Source organism: Lates calcarifer, linkage group LG6, assembly GCF_001640805.2.
Source record: "Lates calcarifer isolate ASB-BC8 linkage group LG6, TLL_Latcal_v3, whole genome shotgun sequence".
Lineage (NCBI taxonomy): Eukaryota > Metazoa > Chordata > Actinopteri > Centropomidae > Lates > Lates calcarifer.
Window position 1 is genome coordinate 9,549,964 of NC_066838.1, and position 25,666 is coordinate 9,575,629.

General features: G+C 40.2%; 1 protein-coding gene across 1 annotated transcript in view; it reads left to right on the forward strand.

The window, feature by feature from the left end:
* Nucleotides 1-3,571: 3,571 nt before the first annotated feature.
* LOC108891650 (probable G-protein coupled receptor 153) overlaps nucleotides 3,572-25,666 on the forward strand; it is a 34,051-nt gene continuing 11,956 nt past the window's right edge. The window contains 3 exon segments of the mRNA XM_018688886.2: nucleotides 3,572-4,345; nucleotides 19,002-19,626; nucleotides 23,474-23,903. Of these exon segments, the coding sequence (XP_018544402.1) occupies nucleotides 19,253-19,626; nucleotides 23,474-23,903 (804 nt within the window). The 5' untranslated portion in view covers nucleotides 3,572-4,345; nucleotides 19,002-19,252.

Here is a 25,666-nt window from a genome sequence, read left to right on the forward strand (position 1 = left end):
CAGTGAGAAATCAATATCCATATGGACATGCAGGGACTGAAACGGCCGTGATTAATAACCTGCCATACGAACTCCTGTTCAAATATTTAGCAGGATCGGTTTGTCCCTTGTGTATTGAGAACATTCTTCAACACTCCTAGAATCTGATCTCTCAGGAGTGAGGCTTCAACCCTGTGCAACAGATGGCAAGGACTAATTCAAGATCAAACCAAAGAAAATTACAAGATTAAAGCCCAGTGAGAGAGCTGTATGAAGAACAGAGCACCACGCAGGTCCAAACCTGAGCAAAACGCTTTTTTGTTCCTCATACTGTTTTTCTTACACAGACAGAAACTGATTTGTCATTGGATCTTGAAGGTTATTGTTTTTTCCCCTCAGTCCCTGCAGCACAGTATGTGTGCTTTTCATTTCCCCTATGAAAATAAAGTTAGGCTCAAGCTGCACTGGGGGGATATATCTATTTTTAACCCCAGTGAAGTCGAGACATCTTGTGGAAGAAGGAGGAAACAGGGAGACAGGATCCATTTTAGATGGCAAGATTAGACTTCTGGGAAATATGACCTTTATTGAGAAGCATGCGCCTGATGTACAACATCAGCACAGACATGCCAGACCATTCCTGAAATTAAAACCTTCAGAAACGATTGCCATTTCTCATCATTCACTACAGTGTTCATTACTGTCTTCACTCATTTCTGCTGGTAGCAGCTGGCTTTTATACGTAGAGACACAATATGGTAACCATGGTTACTTATGTGGAAGAAGAGACTTGAAATAGAGGAGATGACATTATCAGAAATAGATGTTTCTCTTCCAGGTAGCAACAAAAATGCTGAAATCTGCTTTAAATTGCATCATTGAAAGCACATGTAAACAATCTTTGTGCCTGCCACACATACAGCATATAGACTAGAGACAGTAGACAATGGCTCCAGAGGAAGCTGCATATCAACAGTTTTTCCCACCAGAGAATAATGAAATGAAGGAAAAAGCTGATCTCATATGTCCACTCATGTCTTTGCATCTAAATTAGGGGATATCAGCGCTCTCACTGCTTTATCCCAGTGTAAAGAGACTGACAAGGCTACTTAGAAGATGAATGATCCTCTGGTGCAGGAGAAAAGCCATTAAGGACTCTGAAGGAAGGATAAATGATACAGTGTGGTGGAGTTGAGAAAACTCTCTGCTTTCATTACCAAGTGACCCGCTTTGCATTTTCTCCTGGTAGTGCACACAGCTCCATCTCCATCGTCAGTCATTTTCCAACAGCAGGGGCTCTGCTTCCACACATGAAACGAGACACAGAAACATGAACCGCGCGCACATCATACTTCAAGGTCACACTTGGAAATATGTCTGTCAATATTTGCGTGACGCAATGCTTCTTTTAGGTTTGTTGGCAGAAGTGTCAGATGCCTCGACATGTCGGCCTCGCATAGAGAATGGTTAACCAACTCAGTGTTCCTTTCTGTTTGTGAAAGTTGTTTTGTTTGTTCTTCCTGGAGCACCTTCACAAAGCAGAGATATGAGTCCTACATTCAGCCTTCCTCTGGTATCTGGGCTTGGAGCCAGCAGGGCTTTCCTTGCAGAGGAGTAGGTGACGGGCCGTACTTTGTCTGGCCTGGAACCTCCCTTTTCTTACAACCACAGGGGACCTTACTGGGAGTACTACTAAATTAGGCTGCCTCTGACTGTAAGGCACACAAACTCCTCCACACAGAGAGGTGGCAATCCTGAGAGGACATGGAAAAGAAGATTGTGAAGAGAGCACATCAGGAGGACATTCAAAACAGTGTTAAGTATTAAAGAGTTGCTGTGTCTGTGCTTGTGTGTGTGTGTGTGTGTGTGTGTGGGTGTGTGTGAGTGTGTGTGATGTGATGTGTGATCATGGAGCTGACGGTGAGAGTGGAGGGCAGCCCGGTGCCAGCGGAGCCAGTGGGCGGGAATGCCTTCTGTTACTTTTTACTTCCAGGTCACCTAGCATCACACAGGAGAGGCTAGAGATGGACAGTCTGCTTCTTTTAACAAACTCAAACTCTCTTGCCCTGTCCAATTCAAACAATGAAACTTATTAAAGTCTAAAGTACAAAAACAAACCATCCATAAGCAGCTACACCTCTATTTAACCATGCACCATCATAAATCTCAGAATCATTTTGTTGCAAAAGCTTTATCTAAAATTATTCAGGTTATTAACAGAAATATGATTGATTTTATGCCCATTTGATGCCCATTGTAATTCTGTGAATGGATTGCTAATTCATGCACTCTATGAGTGATTTGCTGAGGTAATCCTGACTCATTTTACTTCACCGAACAATGAAGATCTTGAAAAGAGATGAACGTAGATTAGGGCCAGCTCCTGCAGCGTCACACACATTCAAATGTAACACTGCTGCTCACTGAAATTATACTTTTGACACATTTGTGAATCCAAGTGCGTCATTTGACTTAAAGTTGGTTTAAAAAAAAATTATATGTGATCGAGAAGAGATACTTTTTTTTCAACTCAATTCCCCCTCACAACCTTCCCCTCTTTTATTCTCTTTCTCTCACACACACCTTATGGCTGCATGCACAATCAGCTTATGCTCTTTCATCTTGTTTCCCTCTTTTCCGGTTGTGTTGTATCAAAAGAGTCTTTTCCTCAGCTTCTGTTGTGCATCACACCCATACCTGCCCACTGAATGAAGTCTCTGAGCTGAGAATGCATCTACATAATTTTGCCAACTGTGACGTGGACCATGTTACCACCATGACATGACTGGGGTGAAAAGCTTTAGGTCGTTGGGCTGCTGAAAATTCAGCCTCTTTATGACCTGAATAATGCACATGGTTACTAATTCCACTTTTAATGCTGAGGTGGAGGGGATGCACTGACATCATTAGACAGGGCCTTACAGTGGAGTCCCACAAGGTGAGCAACTCATGAGCACTCAGACAACCAGCATTTATTCAGGCAGACATGTGTAGCTTCTGCTGCAGTACCTTTGCATTTGAATAATAAGAGTGTAAAACTTGAGGCTGCAGTGTATCTTTAGGTACTGACTGTATTGACTGGATCAGCTGGGAAGCTCAGGGGAAATTTCCTACTCAGCCTCAGTGTGTAGAGGAGCTTTTCTTTTCAAAGCACTTCAGTAGGCTACTGAACAGCCAGGCTGTGTGCTGCACTGGCAGCTCCCAGGTGTGGTTGTGTGTATCCATTTTAATGAATGGGAAGCAGGGAGAGCGTGCACTACTCATCTGACCGTACACCAAATAAATGAAAATGAAAATAATCCTTATAATAGTGACAAAAAACCAAGGCACCAGGGGCCTCTCTGTGAATCTCCTCTCATGTCGGGCCTATTAGTCTTCTCGCTGGGTACAATCTAAGCCCTGAGGGAGGAAAGCCGCCGCTCTTACAGAAATCATCCACTCTTACATAACAAGTCGTATAATGTCAATGAAAAGGGCCCATTTAAAGGAACATGAATTACATGAGAAAATAACGTGCATTAATGCGATTGTTACATATGGGAGGCTCAGTGCAGTAGCCCATCTTAACAGTGTTTGCATAATGAAAATGGATGCTATGGCAAAATTAGATTCCGTGCAATTTAGAGACTTATAGCTACTTACAATGGACATCTCTTTTTTTTCTCCTCTGGCTCCCTCTTAGTCAAAGCTTTAATGAAGTCCGTTTTTAATCAACTCATTCAAATTAGACCTTTAATGAAAGTAGGCCTTCGTGTTGATTCAGAGGTTAGAAGACCTATTTTCTATTCAAAGCAAATGTGCAACATGTAGGAGCAGTTCTCGCTCTGTCAAAATGCCGACCTCTTTTCCATGAATTATTTCTCATTGCGGTTCACTCCCACGGCCACGGAGAGTCTGACCCGCGAACGAGCCTGAGCTTGTCGGGAGCGCGCAGCAGTCATGCCTCATCCGTCGCTCGCCTCGCCAGTGTCGGAAAACAGAGGAAGAAATTCGTCTTTTACCTAAATTTCTCGTGCTGTCGCGCGATCACTCGCCCCCCCGCGTGCCGAAGAAGCTGAAATTTTAACCCAACTCGTCGATAATTTGTCATTATTATATTTTTCCTCCCTCCCCCGTCAGTGAGTGAGACAAAGAGGACAACAAGATACGAGAGGAGTACAGCTGTGGTGATGTGGTGTTTGAGGACTCATCCTTCATTCAGGTCATTCCTTTAACTTGATGCTGTCGACGCTCCTGACGCTGCTCAGTTTGGGGATGTAAACGCTGGGAAGCCACTTTGACGGACCTGAACTGATGTGACTCAACAAAGAGTGTTTTCATTCCCCGGAACAATGAGCCATTAGAAGCTCTAAACGTCTTCTGAAAGGTAAGACAAGACTCGCACACACACACACACACGCACACACACATCTGATTAAAATAATGTCAAACTCACTGGCGATTGAGCTCATTTTAATAGGTGCAAAAGAAAACAATGGGGCTTCATCCAAACAGGTGGTGTCCTGCAGCGCGAGCAGCTCAGCGGATGAGAGGGAAAAGTACATAAATATGAATATTTGAATTAAAATCTAACATTCCTGTGGTCCCACCGTGCAAATCTGACCCATTTTGAGGATTGTTTGATAAGTATTTACCATGCAACACAAATGCGGATCAAAAAGTGGCCTAAGTGAAAGGTTGATTTACAAATATCACATCCTCCAGGCTTCGTCACGCACTAACTTAACTGAGTGAGGAGCGTTTTATACGTTAAAGCAGTGTGCTGGATTAAGAATGGTAATTGCACAGAGCTGGTAGGTGTGGGATTACTGGATATGACCAAGATTAGACACTGAGTTAACACTGTGTTGGTGATGGGAAGAAAAACGCACCACAGAGGAACAAATCAGTGTACTTAAACTAGGCTGTTTTTCACATTATGGAGAGAATACTGGATATCTTGTAATCACATCAGGCGTAGAGGAGGGACGTGTCTCGGAGATGTGTTGTTCACAATTTTAGCAACGCTTTACACCTCCACCACTGATCTTATTAATGCTACTTCATGTCTTCTTTGTGTTTTTTTAAAAATCTTTTTTAAAAATTAAGATCTAATTTATAATCAGATCTCTTAATTTAGAATATAAGAATGCACATTTAATTTGCTGATTTTCAACCGAAATATGAAACTAAAAGAGTAAAGTTTCTTTAGAATTCAGGCAATAAACAATCCAACTTGTATGTTGTATGTTTTTAGTTGTGAAAATGTTTAGTTTAGCTCCATATTAACATCTTCCATTTCAGTAGCACACAGTAATGATGGATTTAAGATATTGGCTATGCATTTACAACTCCCACATCAGGCCAAACAAATTTAACATTCAGTTATTTGCTTGCCAAATAATTTTTTCAGCATGCATATAATCTTCATGAGTAATATTTCAGATGGAGAAACTTCTTGCCTGCCCAAGAGGCTTCATTTTTATTCATTATACAGCAGTTTTCTTGACATGAATTTCTGATTTGAATCAAAAGGAAGCAAGATATATGAACCATTATACTGTGGCATTTAGAAAAAGTGAATATCTCTCTGTTGTGTGTAATACATGCGCCACTGCCAACAGCTGATTCTCTCAGTAATCTATGTAAATGACTAAAGACTGTGAATGTGGAGGCAGTTTGATCTTTACGTTCTTTCAAATGTTATCTTAATATGTTTTTCCAACAGAAAAACAGTAGAAACAAGAGGAATGGAGTGGAGGAGTGGATTATTGAAATTGCAAGTCAGAAAGTGGCCATGGAAGTCATCACATTCACTGCTCAGAGAAAGTGCTGTAGCCTACATGTGACGGTTGCTGCTACACCACAAAGCATCACTCACTACAGATCTCAGTCTTTCACAGGGCATATGTGACATTTTGTTTGTCACACGTTTGGCTCTGTCATTTTGCGACCGCGTTAGCCTGTGTTCACACTGTTCTGTTTTTCCCACAACACACTGGAAAGAGTCTGTCTTCCCTCAGACAGTATCATATGGTAATATGGAGTTAATCACAATGAGAAGAATATTTAAAGATTGTAATAAATTCTAGTTGCTTTAAAGGTGCCATATATAAGTTTTTTTCACATAACCAGCGTTAGCATTAACAGCTGTCTGTTACCAGTCTATAGGAAACGTTGTTTAGCATCAAACTTCATTCCTTTACTTGCCAAGAGCTGTCTCCAGTGGTGGAAAGAGACAATGTTAACTCTTCTTGTGCCTCTATTTCTTTCACTTCTTTTCTTTGCCACCAAATGTGGTTTCCTGCCCTCTGGGCAACGCTACTTCCTCATCTTCTCTTGATGGACTGAGGGCAAACTGGACACTGCAGTGACTCACCACCGCCTCTTGAGATACAAAGTTGTATTATGAGATAGAAGAGATAGAGAGATAGAGATATTGCAGATATCTCTGCAATACAATACATTGACGACTTTGACATAAATTCAAGATTTTTATTTTTTCATATTCTGATCATTCTGATAATTTTAGTTATATTTTGAATATTTTAAACTAAAATACTTACATATAGCACGTAATAATCAGTTTTCAATTTCATTTTTAATGCATGGCACTGTTCGACCACCTTAAACTGCATGTCTGTCTCTGAGATAAACTCCAAACCCTCTGCCATATGGTGCCCAGTGATCCAGCTACAGTCATAGCTGGAGCTAGCTTAACATAAACAGGAAGACAGCCTCTAGGGTTACACTTGTGATGGAAAATTCAACTACTTACTCTGTGACAAGCTGGTTGCTCAGCTAAGAGAAGTGCTTAAAATGTGCTACAGGAACATGAAACAGCATTTTGGATTCTGGCTTGTGACCATTTAATAGCTTTTACCTTATTAGTAAATTTGTGGTGCGGCATCCTACTGACACTGATTGCACCTGTATGGGTGGTAATCTGAGGTATTTACTGCAGCTTTATGTTACAGGACAATCAAATGCAGGGAGGGAATTGTGGAAATCACAGTAGATATGACTTATCATTCCTGGAAGCCTGCTGTTCTCTAATGACTGCATGCTACACTTAAGAAAATCATGTCTTGGTTGCAATGTCAATGATGTTAATGCTTTCTCACAGGCCCAACAAAACAATGGACACTTTCTATGTCAAATTAAGTCATCTAAACTTAGATTTTGAATAGACCAGCAAATTACAGCAACTTTGGAAGTTGCTCTAAGGTTTAAAATGTTTTAACACTGGAACCAGATATCCACTGAGGATGCCTTAATGGTATTCATTTTTATGTTTACAGTGGAGAGTATAACAGTCTCCATTTAACTGCACTGCACTGCAAAAGCCAATTAGAGCTGAAGCTTTATATTTTCTCAGAGTACCTCTGAGCACAATACCATTGATATTAATTGATGAGTATTTAATCAGTGATACTTAATCCAATGCTATTTGATGTTCATAATCACGCTGCATCGGTGTGACGTGCTCGAGTCAGTGTATGCAGCCTTGGATTCATTAATGACTGATTGATGTTTTCCTCACCTTCACATTGTAAAATAATGGGCTGATGTTTAAAGTTTTTTTTTTAACTGGCACAGCATAGTTTTCTTTTTAGGGATGTTTGATTCAAGAATGAATAAAGCATAAGTAGTATTTACACTGTACTCAGTAAGTATTGAGTTTCAGTAGTGAACCTATTGGCACATTGATCAAGGAGGTCGTATAACATTTAGTTAGTAGAGAAACTGTCTAAGCTTACCCCTCTTGACAGAGAGGTCAGAGGTCAAGGTTGTAGCGCACCTTTAGAGCCTGCTATTTTCAGATGACTAGAGCTGATAGAGTTTCATTGGTTCAGTTTAGAGACTTCAGTGGAGCAGGGCTGACACAGGGGATTGAATCCAGGGCCTCTAGTTGGAGAGCATGCTGCCAACTCACTGTGCCTCCCTGCTGTGCATTAGTGAAATGCTGTGATTAAATGGAAGGGGCATTTGCTCACAACATGTTATTGTTGTTGTTTCAGTCCTTGGGTATGAGAGCTTGTGCATATTTGCTGTCCGGTGTCATATGCTGTAAGTGGATACTTTACAATGACAGCAACTAAAGAGAGTTACTCACTATAGGAAGATAATTATACACTATATGAAATGTGAGTTGACATCTAGCATCAAAATTCAAAGTGCCATCCTATTCAAGTAACAATAAACTGTGTTTCCAAGAAAGTGTGTCCTTCATAGTTGATAATATATCAGCTGCTGCTAACTGAACTTTGGCCTTGTGTTACCCCAAATAGGCTGGAGCAAAATAGTGACATGGATGTTAAACTCTGGGAAAACTGATTTGAGTAACTTTTATTTTTCCAGCATGAAACCGATGACTATTTTTATCCATTCACCAATGGTAGAAAGACCAGTCTGACTTTTAATAGACCAGCTGTTGTTGGAGATGCAGCTGTAGTTTGAGAAGTATTCTCCTTTAAATAAGGCTGGTTTGGCATTTGGTAAATTAATTTCCTACACTTCAATTCAACATTTCTAATTGTGGGGTTAAACTATTGTAGTGATTTGACAAGTCTACTGTAGATAACTACACAAACCTCCAAAACGATGAGGTTGAGTTTGTTAATTAAATTTACATCATTTATATTGTAATGAAGATGATGTAGAATCAGCCAATGTCAAAAACAGAGAATAAAAACTGAATGAATTGATGTCCAACACAGTTTTTGGACTCCAACTCTTTGGTGTCCATTTATTACAAAACTAAAACAAGAGGTAAACACACTGTACCTCAGTAGAAGAGAAAGTTATTCTTTCCTGTTTTTCCATCCTGTGTAACTGGGGCTGTGTCTAAATCTGTATTTGCTACCTAGTGCACTATATTTTCTCATCCACCATTTTGTTTGAGAGTTCAAATTCTCAGTTTGAAATTTATGCTTTATAATGTGTCCTAGTAATTCCACAATGCACAAAGCGCTGCATTTGACAGATATCAAAATCCCTCTTGTGTGACACTACACTTGTCAGTGATGACGCAGAATGATGACAATTTAGAAATACAGAGTGCTAGAGAGTATTATATAGAGACTATTATATAGAGGATAGTGAATGAATAAGCGAGGGAGTGCTATAACGCACAGCTTAGCTCTCAGTCAGATTGCCTGATGATGATGATGTCATTACTGTAAAGTAGCTGAGTCAGGAGAACCTTTAAAAATCTGGGGAAATGCATTGGGCCTTTATACTGTGATTACAATTTTCTGATTGATTCTGACTTTTGGAGCTGCTCAGCAGGTGTTACATTGGCTTGATTTAAGAAGCAATATGTAAGAGGTGGTCATGTCAGTTGTATGGTTTAGCATTGTTTAAGTCACTATCACAATAAAAGTTTAATTTAGTGTTTTAGTTTTGTATTTATTAGGGAAACATGCAGTTACTTTATGCTTTTTCTCTACTGAATGCTTTCTTCAAGACTGATGCAGTTGCTATGCAACATACACAATAAGGGATCCAGTCTAGTTCCAGTGCAGTGAAGCGGAGTATCTAATGTGATAGCGGTTCACCATTGACTGATCTGATGAGGGGATGATGAGGACATGCTGGTTATTGGTCACGCAATAAGCCCTCTGGCTGTCATGTAAATAAAAACAGTTGGGATTTATGGTCTAAGAGATTTTGACTGTGGAGGGAAGGTCATTTGTTTGGTTGGAAGTTGAGCAGGTCCCTACTGGCTGCTTTATAAAGTTTCTAATATTTTGCTTTTCCTCCTCCTCCTGCAGTGTGTAGAGCCCTGTGTGAACACAGAGAGGGGTAATGGGAATCTTAATAGATCTTAATTAAGCGTTCACCCATTTTGGGTTTTGATGTGTGTGTAGACATTTTTAATGGAACCACATATAATAAAATAGACAGTTGAGTAATCAGGTCATAGATTAGAGGTGCTTCTGGTAATGACTCTCAGCCAATCAGCAGTAAGGGCAAGCTGCCAGTAGAGATGAAAGAAGATATTCTTATTTTATTCATTTTTAAAAAAATGTTTTCCTTCAGTGACTCTGTTATCTGTGTTTGTGACAAAGAGACACAGCCCAGTAAAAACATATCTATAGCGTTATTCATAAAAGTCTCACCTATTCTTCCTTTCTTCCAGGAATACTAATATGTAAAAAACAAACAGTTCTAGAAGGGTCACAAATGACAACCTCTCTGAGCCTTAAAGAGGTTCATTGTCAGAGGTGTCTTAGCCTTTCTGCAGGACAGTGGGTTAAAGCCGCTCCTGCTGATCATTTGTCACGCAAGGAGGAACCTCTCCAGGACTCTTATCGATAACTAGATAATGAGCACTCACTGGAGATGAGTAAGATTGATGGTATTTTGGCCTCTGAGGGCCACTGTAATCCCTCATGGGGTAAAGGAGAGCTCTTCTCCTACACTGTGGGTGATGCCATGCACCACATGTAAACTGGATAAAACTATGATAAAATATATGCTGAAATAGTTTCAAGGATTTGCACTATATTTCATACACATTAGTATTTATACTGATATTGAACTACACTGATAAAATGCTAAAAATGAGAAATATAACCTTAAACTGTTGAAGTTGCTGCTGAGATGTATGTTTTAATTCTAATATTGGCTGTAAATTGTTGTGTCCTCTTAAATCACAGACCATTTCTTTCATCTTCACTGCTGATAAATCCTCTAATTTATTCTTTTATAATCCCCATTTCCTCTCACCAGGAGGCCATTTGTCTGAACTCTGAGTGATAACTTTTAATAACACACTTTTAAACCAGGAAACTGCTTTTGGTAAATCATCTTCCTGCCATTGGTACGAATTTAAAATCTGTAAACTACATGTTTCCCACCTTTTATATAATACATTCTGAAGGTCTGGTAGGTCAAAGGTCAGGGAGTTTGTGTATGGCATTTCCTCAAGCTGTGACATTGTTTACAACCCATTAATTTATTTATTCCACTAGAATTAATGATATTCAGGATCAACTAGTCCCACACATATCTCAACTTTTTATTCACCAGGGCCTTTCCTGGCTCAAAAATAGGCTATGGTAGTATCTGGTAAATGGAGCTGGCATTGAATTAGGAAGTAGCAAACAGTACAGCTGAATAGGATTTGCTGCTGCCACTCTCTTGCATGTTGATTCTCAAAATCACCACCAAAATACACATTAGAAACAAAATTAGATCCTACCTTCTAGTCAGACTAAAAAAATAAGACCATCCAGATTTACCTGGCTTAATAATAATATGTGCTGGATGTAGTTTTTTCACAGAAAGGTTCAGTTATCTTGTTTTAAATTCTTAAAATCACATCCTTCTCCATATTAAAAAAAAATCGAGAATCTGAGAAAATGCTAATATTTTTAATTTCTAAAGTTCAGCTGCTTGACACAAGATGTCTCCTATTTCACTGAAAAGTCTGTGTCTGTGCACTGGAGGCTTCAGGTTTTCACATCACATATGTTGCATAAAAGGCCATGATTGTCTTCCACAGTAGCTGTGATGTTTCAAATCATGCTCAGTCGTATGTGCCATAAACTCTGATTTAAGGTGAGCGCAAAGGAACTTGCCCCCTTCAGCAGTGTCTAGAGTCAAATTCTGCACATTCATCATTCTGCACAGAGGAGGTCAAACATCCAAGTCAACACATTTTTGAGGGAAGGGGGATTTTACACTATTTGGGATGAGATGAGAGTAACATAAATAACAGTGGGACCAGAAAGATGCCTTTTCTAATCCATGGATTACATTTATTCATTTAATTGTTAGGATCACTAGTAGAGTGCATGTCCAGGATTAAGGAACATAAACAGACAATAATATCAGAGATCAGTCAATGTAACTAAACAAAGGAAACAGATTACAGTTAGATAAAAAATAACAGGATGTTTACAGACAAGAAATACAATTTAGATAATTATAAATAGGACAGCAGTGGAGTGACCTTAGATGTTTTGTTATTTCTCTAATGTGGGACAGGGAGATGAATGACTCCCTCTGACATTCCTTGTTCAAAAGCTGTAGAGGGCTGTATTAGTATTGAGCAGCTCTCAAGCATGAGTGTTTATAACTGTGTGTAAATGTGAAGCAGGGCACTGCTGCAAAAAGCATACCTGCTGACTTGACTTTCAAAGTAAAGTACCTGTGATGGGTAAGCATCAGAAATGTAATATTAAACACAGAGGCTGTGCTCTGGGGAAAGCTGCGCTGCCTCCCGGGGCAGAGTATTTTCCTCTCTGACAGCTCCAGGGATGAGTGGCCAGTTGGGCAATAAGACCCCATGCATCACACCTGTCAGCAGGGAGTTTATAAAAGAGGTCCTCTACTCCAGCTATGCCAGTTTTGAAGCTTGAGAGATGTGGGTCAGCACAACACATACACACCGACTTTCAATCTGCACCACACCCAACACACTGACCGACATTGTGCTGATGAGCGTACTCAGAGCGCCTTGAAAATCATCGTGTTCCTTGGAAGAGGTTTCTGTGTAATTACTGGTTTGATCTCATTCAGACACACTGTCATCCATTTTGGCCTTTGTTTTAATGGATAAATTGTTCTTTATGCCTGCCAAAGTCTGTCTAGGCACACTTGTCTCTTCCTCTGTCTCAGCTGATGATAGTTTGAGATGAAAAATGAAAAAATGTTTGGTCCCTTTTTTTCCAGTCATTCAAAATGTGATTAATGGGCAAAGTGATAAACTGGTCATGCAGGAGAAGACCTACGCTGTGCCTAGAAATGAAAAAGGTAATGCTGACTAATCTGTATTGAAACACAAGAAATAGGTTAGAACGCACAAAGGTAGGCCATCAGCAGTCATTTTTGTGCTGTTTAATATGTACTGTATCTTACTAATGGAAGATGCAGACATGATCTTGATAATTTAAGCAGTTTTGTTTATTTACCTATTTTTTGCTGTTTTACCAACAGATTTTTTTTCCCTAAATTAATCTGACCAGTTTGTTTCACTATAATGGAAAACCTTAATAAAATATTAGGAGTAAACTATGAACTAAAGAACTTGGAAAAAAGTACCTTCAATACCACAGCTTGTTACACCCAAAGTCATTGTTATCATTGAGAATTTTAGGCTAAATTGATTTTCAGTCCATAAGGATAACCTTATTATTTGGAACAAAGGCCTTATCTCTGTTGGTGTCATAGTTATTATAGTTGAAGAGACAATCATTGTTTGATGGCAGAAGTCTCAGAAATCAATTATTTCTTGTTCCAATGATGATCGTTCCACCAAATTTCATTAAGTCAGAATATGAAATATTTATCGTACCTTTACTCTAAAGCAGCTCCTCACATTTAGATGTAAACCGTTCATATAGGCTAGAGGAAGTGTAAAATGAGTAATTATTAAAATGCATGATATACATCTCTGTTTTCCAGTCTCCCTTGTATCACCACCTCAGTGACACAAGGGAGCTCAGTGCAGCTCTGTTAACATTCAGTATCTTGATGTTGGAGTGAAAGTCTTTACAGTGTGTGTGTAATTGTTAGTGCTGATTTCCCCTGTGTAGAGGACAGATTTGGCTTGGAGGCCCAGGGGATTGTGGGTGATCGAGCTGTTAGTTCCACTATGGTTAGGAAACCCGTCAGTCAAGTGTTTAAATAAAACCAGTGCTACAACTACCACCACTGCTTTTCCTATTACTACCACTAATACTTCTATGACAACCACTATACTACAGCTGCTACTTCTACTAACACTACAACTAATACTCTTAGTAGTACTACTTGTGATCTCTATAGTTAAACACCATTGTTGTTGTCACTGAAAAAATTGTTTAATTTCCTGTTCGTGGCAGTATACTGTAAGCAGGGTTTTCTTGCTCAGAAAGCTCAGAAATTGCTTCTAAGAAAGTAAAGAGAAAAATGGATAGAAGATGCAAATGAGCCACTGATTACCATCCAGAGTCCTTGAGTTAAAAAACAAAAACAAAAAGCAAACGGTTTAACAACAGAGCATTTGCTCTGCATATTCTTGGAAGGGTTACTAATGAGGGTTAGTTATGAGCAAATTGTAGAAATTTTACTGTGTCACACTGACTCTAACTAAAATCTTCTTAGTTGTTACAGCAGTATTTACTGTATGTGTCCTATTTCACACTAAAAACTCCAAAATATACAATGAGCTGTTTGGCTTTGAGCCTAGAGACTTAAAAGAGGATATGTCACAGTTTTAGTTTTCAGGTCATGATCATGATGATCCAGGACATTTCAAGTACTACTAGAGGTAATGTGTAGATCTTATGAGTAACATTGTCTCTCTGACAACCTTAAACCAACTCCCTCTGCTCACATTTAGATGGGAGGTACTAGAATAAGACACATACAGAATTGTCAGTGATATTGTGCAGCTAACTCCTTCTTGTCCTTTCATTTCTGAGCATTGTATTTGAACCCTTTCATGTTTCCTTGAATCCATTTTTAACAATTTAAGATGAGCTTTAACTCATCCTCGTCCTCAATCATTCTCTGTGTTTTTTCCGCTCATAGGAAGAGTTCAGTCCATTCATGGGGATCCAAATAAACTTTCTGAAATAAAGCTAAACCTAATTTTTATTAAACCAATCCACTGATCATGTTTAATTCAATTCAGTGTCTGAGGAATTATATTGTCTGGATGACTCTGCAACGGTGTATATATAGGGAGTAATGCATCCTATATGTAGCAAGGCAGATTGATGGTGGATTGGCATGTAGTGAGTCCAACTTCCATGTCAGAGTTTGAAGTAACTTTTTCCTTTTATCAGCTTTACCCATGATGTTTCACTATCCACAATTGTAGTCGCCATGCATATATGTTGTATGAAGCAAGAAGAATGTTGGCATTGGACTTAGTCTGGGGTTTTTGCAGAATTGTGCAATACTGATGTTGTCTGGCAGTAAGGTTGAATTAATTGGTATTAGTGTGTTAGTATTTCTCATTTGTTTTCTGCTTCAGAAGCCAGATTTTCTTTCTTTTTCCGGCCAAGTTACACAACAGAGGAATGTGTTGAAGTTTAAACTGTGGCACTCAATTTTCAATTGGATGTTCATGCCATAAAATAAGATTCTCTGGATCTAATTCGTAGTCTGGTGTTGCACTTCAGGTTGTATTGCAGAGTTTACCACATTGTTGACGTAATTAACCGTGTCTGGATTTTGCATTTCTGATCTCTGAATATGTGCTGTGAAAAAATATTTTGCAGGCAGTGTAGCACAGCACAGTGATGAGGTGCATTTTAATTGACTTTTCTCCCCTGTTTTGGCCTGGTTAGGTGCTGCTCGAGGGGACTGGCAGACTTAATTGAATTTTAGTCAGAATGATGAAGAATTCCACCGAGCATAAATGTGCATAAACAGAACTGGTAAGATGCTGGCATTTAGCTCAGACTTCGGTAGAGAGAACGACAGAGATGCAAAAAAACTGGATCGAAGTTGACATCACCAGTTAAAAATGGCATCCATGTATTGTTTGTTTCAAATCTCCTCACAGTAAGTCCAGCTGTTCCCAGAAAAGCTGCAGTTGCTTGTAAACATACTGGAATGATCTTGTTAGACCTTACTGCAATTTCTTGTATTTAATTGAAAGCCGCCATTGTCCCTCTTGAGCCTCATGAGTCACCCAAGCTGAGGGGCTTGGAGTTTATTTTCCACTGCTCTCTGCCTGTATTGGTAAATGACTAACACAGCTGGAAAGATAGAGAGGGGAACTGTTTTGGTGTATTGTGTCTAAGTTGAAACCTGACTTATCCTGATTTTGGAGCACACTGTTGGTTAAGCTGTCTCCTCTGTAGTGTCTCTGTGGTTGCAAGAAATATCGTGACAATTTTTAAGCAATTCCAGAAAAACAGATGCAATTTATTTTTTATTCGCCATGACTCAAACAACCCAAAGAGCTAATTCCTTCACTGTGACTGAATGTTTTTGTTATTTTTGTTAACCCTGTGGAAGGCACAAGTAACCAAATTCAAAGTTTAGTATAACCACAGCAAACTCGTGGCAACAAAGTGACTAACAGAACACAAAAAATAAACAGGAAACAGGATAAACACTCATAAAACTGATTTACAAGATACTGTGTAAATACCTTGAACCTCTACATCAAGCAGAGGCAGCTCTGGCTAACTGGCCTTACAGCTGCCTTCAATAGCCTGTGAATGGAAAGCTCCACATTGTGTCAGTGGTGGATTTGGAGCATGTACAAAACAGACGCTCTTATTTCTAGATTTTTGTCTGTTTGTGAATTATATATTTTTTAATGCATTGGTATCTGAAGTAACAAATAATTTGCTCTGCCTGCACCATAGGCTTTTACTGTTGGATAAGGCTTTCTCTATGAATTAGGCCATCTCTGGTCAGACAAACTGGGCAATACCCTTTCAGTCACAGCACATGTAGTCACGTGGTGAGTATGTCTATATACTTATCCCCAGTGTCTAATTATATAGTTATACTGACATGTTAAAGGAGCTTAATGGAAAAAGTGTTAGACGGTTGGTTATATTCAGTGTTCATTTCACCATTGCTCTTCTGATCATGGCTTTGCAACAGGCAGATCAGGAAAATTGAAGATCAGTAAATTATGGGAATTTGCTTCCGAGAACTACTCAGTAGTTACCTGGGCAGAAGATACACTGTGAATGCATTGAAAGAAAAAGGCCAGGGTGACACAGTAAAACATATTCCCACTGAAGGGAAAGTGGAGAGGAAAGGTGCGGAAAGCAGAGAGGTGAAATTATGTCTTATCAAATCATACCACAGGCTGTGAGGGAGCTAGTGATTTACTCTGTGTCCAAGACCTCTAAAGGTACTGAACTGGAACTCTGACTGTCTGAGAGTCAAAAAAACAAAACAAACAAACAAAAAACTTCTTGTCAGGATAACTGTGACCAAGCTTCACTCTAAGCTTTACTCCTCATCAAGAAAACCTGCTGCTATACCTGTGTGTACACAGTGGTTCTGGATTTCCTGCATCTGTCTTTGTTGCTTAAAAACAAAACTAGATTTACTGTATTTTCCCTCATGACGCCAGTTTGAGTGAACTTTGGAGGGATTTGGCTCAAGCCTTGGTGGATTGTGTGACACTGTTGTGATGTTTAGTGTTAGACCCAGCTGAGGTTTGAGTCCACAGTCAACAGACAAACTGTGGCGCAGTCCGTCCCAACTACCTGGGGATTCATGGATCAAAGCTATGAATCATTCTTTTTATATCTCAGCCTGCTTTAATGTGTTTTTTATGGTTTTTCAGGGGGTGATAACACCTTTTAACAGTGTTTCTTTGATCTTCTGCATTGTGAAATGTCAGTGGAAAAGTTGCTTTATTATTATCCTTTTTTAAACTATCTTATATTTTTGTGTTTGGTCCATTTAGATTTACGCTGCTGTATTAAAACTGAACAACTTGTTAACAAAAAGTCACAGGGATGTTAAACTTGAGTTGGTAACTTGTTGTAGTGGCAGGAAAATCATTACAAATCCATGCATAGTCCCTTTAACTTGCACTAAACATGACAGATTTAGCTGTTTGTAGTTACAGTCAGTCAGAGTTGGCCCACAGTTCATTTTGTTATTCTCAGCTTTCCAAGCATGAGACACCGCTGACTGTCAGATGTCATTTTGGCATTGTTTCCTGTAGGTGTGTTGATGTAGTACCATTATTTAATTCCCTATCAAACTGTGACACATTGAGCTTGGAACAGAAGTGAGACTTTACATGTTAGGTGTTACTTGGAGGCTAACTCTTGTTGTTTTCCATTGGCCAAATAGTAAAGTCACCAGAGTTGGCTGCTTTGGTGTGAATGTGCAAAAAGTGAATATTTCATGATGCATTAACAGGACCATCTCCTGATTCATATGGTGACACAAGTCCTGAGGATCATACAGATGCTGCTTCATAACCTCCTGCATCAGCAGGACTGAATCTGGTTGGCTGACAGATGTTTAGGGTGCCATTGGAGGGAAGAGTTTGAGAGGAGGATTAGATCAGTGGAAGCGAGAGCAGGGTGATGATGACGTTCTTGTCATTTCCAGCGTCCCCTCCCAGGGGTCTTGCCCACAGCACATCAGTGTTTGGACAAGCCAAAAGACAGGAAATAGATGTGACAACATGCTCCAGCTGTGCCAAGCATTTTTCACTCCACAGTGGGGGAACCAAAGTCATCCTCCTCGGATGATTCTCTGGCTGTTGGAGCTGTGTTATACTGAAAATGGCCCTCAAAAAACTGACCGAAACTGTAGCAAGCTATAAGTTTGTTTTTTATTAACGTGTGTGAGATTGATGCTTGTGACAAGACTTTATACGATTCTATTTTGTGTCAATGTCAGCTGTTATTATAGTGGACTACTACGAGACAAAAAACACCAAACCAAAAAACATAAACACCATACAATACAGTGGAGGCCTGTAGATCAACACCACATTGTACTTAAAAACTGCTGTCAAGTTGAATCAACAACTCTGTGACAGCACCAGCAAAAATACCACTATAAGTAGGATTGCAACTCATGGTTATTTATGTATTCATATGATTAATTACCATAATTCTGCTTGATGAATGACATAAACACTAAACTACTGAATCAATTCACTAATTTCAGAATGATCCTATTGGTTTCCATTTTACTTTTTATGTAATTTTGTACACCTTCTGTAGCATTCAGCTCCCTGCACAGCTATGACCATTACAGCAGTTTGGATTCACTTCTGTGATTCACCTTTTTCTGTAAAATAGCAGTTGCACATGACTGTAGCTTTGTGCTGTTCTCTCTCATATTGCCTGCAGCATTTTTAAAATTAGCCTTGCTGACTGGTTACTGCTCTGTCTTAACCAACATGAAATTAATGGCTTTTAGTATTAACAGTAATAGTTAAACTGTTGTGATTATCGTAACCCTATTAGTCCACCAGGATGAGAGATTATATATGATTAAGGATTATTTTGAATTGAACTGTTTAATATAATTGTCTTTACATCCTCAGTCCCTGTGTCTCTGATCAATGTGCCTCCTTCTTTTCTCTCCATCCTCAGGCTTGTAAAGGAACTGGCCCAGCTCTGCCATCCTCCCCCTCCAACATCCCACTGTGTCACACCGCTGCTATGTCCTTTCCCCGCTGTGCCCAACCCATGGAGAGTGCACGCCCACCCAGATAAGATGCCTGCCTTGCCCAGCGCCCTGCATCCCCTCCTGCCCATCACCACCTCCTCCTTCTCCTCGCGTGTACCTGCTTTTGCCAACAGTTCCTTGAGGCTCCCGAGGCTCCACCCTGCCCCACTCCAACATGGTGGATGAGGTAACCACCATGAAGGATGAAGTCATCAACGCCAACACGCTGCCTTGGCTGGTCTGCTCAGGCGTGTCCATCCTGGCCAACACTTGGAGCATCCTTAGTGTCAGTGCCAAGCAGAAAAAGTGGAAGCCGCTGGAGTTCCTCATCTGCACGCTGGCGGGCACGCACATCCTCAACATGGCCATCCCCATCACCATGTACTGCGTCATAACGCTGCGCCGTCAGCACTCCAACTACGAGTGGAACGAGGGTCTGTGCAAGGTGTTTGTCTCCACCTTCTACACTCTCACTTTGGTCACCTGCTTCTCCGTCACCTCGCTCTCTTATCACCGCATGTGGATGGTACGCTGGCCTGTGAACTACAGGTAAGATAGTTTCTTATTCTGTTTGTTACAGAATTATGACAGATCACACTCTTAGCTTAGGTGGTAGTCTGTAGCCAGGTGTCATGCCAGTAGAGATAACTTTGGCTTTATTTGCCCAAGTTTTAAATATCTGTCTCTGAGATTTCTGCTATGAATGGATTTTTATGTTTGTGGTGCTCACAGCAATAAGAAATGGCATTAAAAAATCTACAGCAACATTTTCTTCTGTAAACAATATCCTGGCTACTGAATTATGCAAGATAAACCGTTTTTATTGCTGTAAACGTTTTTTTTTTAATTGGAACCATCCATGGCTGGATGCTGCTATAGGAAAGTGAGAAAGTGCTGTATGTTTTGATATGTCAGGGGAACTAACCCTTTAAGGTGTGTCTGCAAATTTCATCGCACACTTTTCAACATGACAGTGTATTCTGTAAATTTGTAGGTTGTAGGTAAATTAACATCAGTGTGTTTTTCTCAACAAGATACTGTAGATGTGCTGATGTACTAAAACACCTTTTTGTAGTTTCTGATCTGGTTACAGTACTTTTTGCATTCAACCATTCATGTTCCTAAAATACCTAGCAGTAGAATTTGTAAAAAGACATTTTAAATTCTAACCTCCGGCAAGACTTTCCATAAACAGAACATCTGCCAAGGACACAGTGAAAGACATTTAATTTAAGCTAGGCCTCTCCCTACATTTCTGAGTAGATTTTTCAGATGGGATGGGACTCCTGTTTGGATTAGTGTGACTTGTTAGCCTGTTTATCTCATTTTTTGAGAGGGATACTCTGCATCAGGTGAAATCTCTCTCCTGCCAACACATCTGCTGGTTGCAGTTATTTGGGGTAACACCATGTAAAACCCTCTAGACTGAGCATCTGCCAGCTCCAGCTTCTGGCGTCATTTGGCTCCACACACACAACAAGTGGTATTACAAAGTAACACTGAATAATAAAGATCAGGTTCACCTCACATTAACAGTCAGCACCCTGCTGCAGTAACACCATTTTGGTCTCGTTAGACTCCCAAGACATCTGCTGTTCACACGTAATCAGATGTTCTTAGCAACATTGCTGCTTCCTTCCCAACAAGATTTTGATGCTATTTCTGTCTGGATCTGTCTGTGTCTGTAAGGATACATAAGAACTGCTTTAACATGACCTCTGTTGATGATTATTAAAGAGCAGCCACAAATAAAATCTGCTGCTTTTGGCTATTGTTGCTTTTATATGTACACTTTCCAAGCACATTTCATGACAAACTAATACCATTATGTTGGCATTATCGTGAAGGTCTAAAAATCTACTTGGTTTGCTTTGATTTCTACATTTTTATACTCTTTTCTGATTTCAAAACCAGGGATGTCAGTCTGGTATTTTATTAATACATTCAATTCAATTCAATTCAATTCAATTTCATTTATATAGCGCAATATCACAACAAAAGTCATCTCAAGGCACTTTTCATATAGAGCAGGTCTAGATCATACTCTTTTTATTTACAGAGAGAGACCCAACAAATCCCATCATGAGCAAGCACTAGGCGACAGTGGCAAGGAAAAACTTCGAGCAGAACCGGACTCAGGGTGGACGGCCATCTGCCTCGACCGGTTGGGTTAAGAAGGAGAGAGGGGTGGGGAGAGGGGGTAGAGAATAGCGAGAGAGGAACATAGCATAACACAGGTTCCATAATGATAGTTGCACAATAATACACCTAAAAGTATATTTATCACATACAATGTTCAGTATGCAGATTTGTGCATCTCACCTTGACGCACACTTCAGGGCTTGTGGCTTGGTGCAACCCAGCTGTTATTTGTGGCTATTTTCTGGTCATCTGGTGCAGAACAATCATTTGTAGATGAATGCATTTCTAGAGCAAATACTGTGTCAAATACAGGTTGAGCACATATGAATTCAGTATTCCTATCTGCTGAATACAAACAAGATACGGTGTGGGTTATTGAGATGGTGCAGAAACTGGTGCTGTGGTACATGTGGTGAGAATCAGTATTCTGTTGCCTCGATCTTCCTTCCCTGCTGAAAAACAAAGCGTGATTGTACTTCCTGTGGTGTTAGGCCTGCAGATGCTCAGCCTGCAGCCAGATTGGCCAATTTTGCAGTGCCATGCAGATAAGCAGACATTCAAACAAGATATGCAAACTTCCTTTTAAATCTTTGCTCAATCTTGCTATCTATATTGCTTGTGCAGCTGTCACTATTGGCTGATGCCCACACCGAGATATCAGGCTTTACACAAATGCTTTTATCTCACTCGTCTGTTCTCTCACTCATCTGAGTATATTGTCTCATCTCCTGTCTGGAAACATTGACTTTCCTCTCAGCAGCTCGTCTCCTTGTTTCCAAGTCACTTTTAACAACGATACGGCACAGTGATAGCTCAGGTGATGCACCGTGTAATTGCTCTTCATCTTTGATTTAAATCGCTCCACATTTGCTCTGCTGAGCTAGCATGGCTGCCTTGTCTCTGACATTAACTCACACTGAAGGCCTGAATTATGAATTCCAACCTTGTACTTCGGCAGCTGTTCTCATCACCCTGCGCTCACTATCTCTTAGGAGCATTTTCCCTCGCAACGCTCTTTCTCTGGTAATAGATTCAAGCAGCTTGGTGACGTAACCTCCCCATCATATGTACCCCAGGCACATTCAGGAAAGGCTAGCATTATTACTCACAGTGACAACAAGACCCACTTGTCTTTGCACAAAGCCATAGTGCAAAGATAGATGCTGCTGCTGCCCCCTCTGTGCCACTCATATTGTGTCAGTGCATGCATGCTAATGCATTACCAGTTCCATATACTGTATTTTTAACTACATTTTTGATTTTGTATGTGGGGGGATACATCCTATATCTAGGCAGTACTCCTCCAGAGGATTTTAATGAGAGGAAGAGGAGGTTAGGCAATGTGCTCTGGTTCTCTTGAGGGAGACAGATTGGGTTTCCTGCCAAAACTGTTCCTGGACCACTGACACTTAACAGAGAACTGACTGTATTCCTTCACAAACACAAATGAAACAGGAGAAGTATGGGAGGAAGATTTATGTAAACTGTAGTGTTCTGTCTACATGCCACTTGTTATTACATCCACTTTTAATGGAGGCTGATTTATAGATGCTGCACTGAAGTGACAGTAAAATTAAAAAAGTTTCAGAAGTCATGCAACAGACTGTATCAGTGTATTCTACAAGCTGCAAGAAATTGGCCTCCATGTATGATTTGTTGCTGATGCCTTGAACAGCTCAGCACTACTTTAGGTGCAAATGTTTTGGCAGGATAGCACAGTCTTTCGTCAAGTTTTGGAAATGAGAACACCAGTCACTGCCTGTCGTATTTTTAGATGTATGTGTGCTGTTGCAAACCTTGAAAAGTGCCACACCGCCAGAGGACACAAACACATTCAGCAAATTGCTTGACTGTAACAATTACTTGGAGGTGAGAGGAAATAGAAATCCCTTTGCACTGAAATAGACCTAGATGACAAATAGGGACATTTTTTTTTCAGCTTATATGTCCCAGGTGCAGATCTGCCATTTTGTGGCATTTACAGTAATTTGCCATAGCTTAGGTATGGTGTAGTTTTAAGAAGATTCTCCTACACTGTCAGACCTCTCATTAGTGCTGAATTATTTTATGCAACAAAGTGGGTGAGTGGTATGAGTTTGTGCCCTTGTTGTGCGGTAGTTCTATTAGGGGTAGTATTGGATTTTTCACCAGTATCAGTCAAGGTCCAGAGGTTTAAGACTCTTACAGAATGTGCACAGCAGTCAAAGTCAATTACAGTTGAAGGCCTGCTAAAAATCTGTGGTTCTTCTTCCAGGTTGAGTAACACCAAGAAGCAGGCGGTTCACACAGTGATGGGCATCTGGATGGTCTCCTTTATTCTGTCCACGCTTCCCGCCGTGGGCTGGCATGACACCATCAACCGCTTCTACACCTCTGACTGCAGATTCATTGTGACGGAGATTGGCCTGGGCTTCGGAGTGTGCTTTCTGCTGCTGATCGGCGGCAGCGTGGCCATGGGTGTGATTTGCATTGGCATTGCTCTCTTCCAGACCTTCTCTATTCAGGCGGGCCACAACGCAGACAAGAACAAATTCAACGTCCCCACCATAGTTGTGGAGGATGCCCAGGGGAAGCGCAGATCATCCATCGATGGGTCGGAGCCTCTCAAGACGTCGCTGCAGATCACCTATCTGATCAGTGGTATCGTCTTCATCTACGACTTTCTGACCGGCTTCCCCATACTGGTGAGTTCACTGTCTGAACATGTTTTGTTTCAAAAACTAATAGTTCAAAATGTCCAAATTAGGACATTAGAGTATTACCTTGGGCTTGGTCACATCGGCCAACAGGTCAAACTGTTGGTTAACAAGGTTAAACACAAATATTATATTTCTGGATCAGTTGAGGCTGAGAGTGTATACATCTGTTTTTCTTCAAGATTAATGCCCAGTGAGCTTTCAAAAATGCAGAAGGTTGCTTAACAACAACCTGCTGGTTTAGAGGCATTTCCTGAATCTCAAAGACTCTTCTGCCCATTTGTATCAAAAAATGCTAAATACTTTGCTTACAAAGTCACAACTGTATTTCCTAATGGAGACAAACATGGTGAGGAGGAACACATGCAAGGAACACATGTCCTTGTTTGTTTTCTAAGGATATGTACAATTAGGAAAGTATACCATTACCATTAAGTATACCATTTTTATGACCTCTGGGACACTCAAACTGTTTGGTCTGGGTGAGGGAGTTTAATGGAGTCAGCACTGGAGAGAGAGAGAGAGAAAGAGAGAGAGGGAGTGAGACGGCGGAACAGGGTTGGTTGGGGGAAAAATTAAAAATTAAGGCGAGAAGAACAGTTTGAGGGTGGAGTTTATCCACTGTAGCTCCTGTAGCCATACCACACTGTTTTATTATTTACATGGAGTTAAATGTTTCTGCCCATGTGGAGCTGTAAGTAGGTCAGACTGCATGCATATGGATGGTATGTGTGTCTTTATAAACAGTCTACAGTGTGTGTCTGTTGGAGGAGGGGCAAGGTGCTGATGGTGAATTCTGTGAAAAGATTACAACAGACATAATAATAATAATTATAAAAAGGAGACTGTGTTGCTCAGTACAGTTAGAAATATTCACTACAATCTCATTCATCCTGGCCTAGAGTGTAACTCCCTTCTACTTCCTGGGGAAACTGATCGCCATTTGGTTTGCAAATTCCACCCTCAGGTTCTTATTAATTTTTTAACAAGTCAGTTCATTGGTTTTCTATACAGGCTTGAGAACTGGTGGAAAGCTCATGGCTTATTGTTTGTGATGCAGCTAAATCAGCTGTCCTGTCATCCTAAAAGCAAGTCACCATGGTAGAGCTTTTTTCCACAAGGAAACTGTTGAACAGGTTTCTTTTTTGTTATAGCACATGTTTAGACAAAGGGATCGGTTTTGTTAAGTGAGGTTTGACTAGTACATGGTATCAATCTCTTAGTATGAAGTGGGATTGCATTATATGTATCAAAGTGCCTCAACATCAGTTTATATATAATATATTGCCTCAGTTCTGTTATCATTTGTACAAGCCATCTGTTAGTAGTCATTTTTACATTACACAAACCTTTTTTAATTAAGTGTTGTACACCTGAGGCAAGCCAAACAGAAACTCCTGCACAGAGCACCTCTGTCTGCACAAGCCTTTAATCCACACAGCAAGATAATAATTCTTTGGCACATAATGAAAGGAGAAATACACTTTAGTGTTCTTAATTGCACAGATGTTATTGTTTGTTGAATTTGGGGGAAAACTTGACCAACTACTAACCTCAAAGGAATCATTTTTGGACATCAGTGGCTACTTTAGTGATAATAAAATTGCACATTAACATTATGCTGCTTCCAAGAAACACAGTAGGAGAGCATCTTTTCTTTTCCCATGCTGCTATAACAAAGTATCTTACTGCTTCGTTCTCAGGATGACAACAGCAGTATGTCAGGTTCCACGTATCCTCTCCTCTGAAAG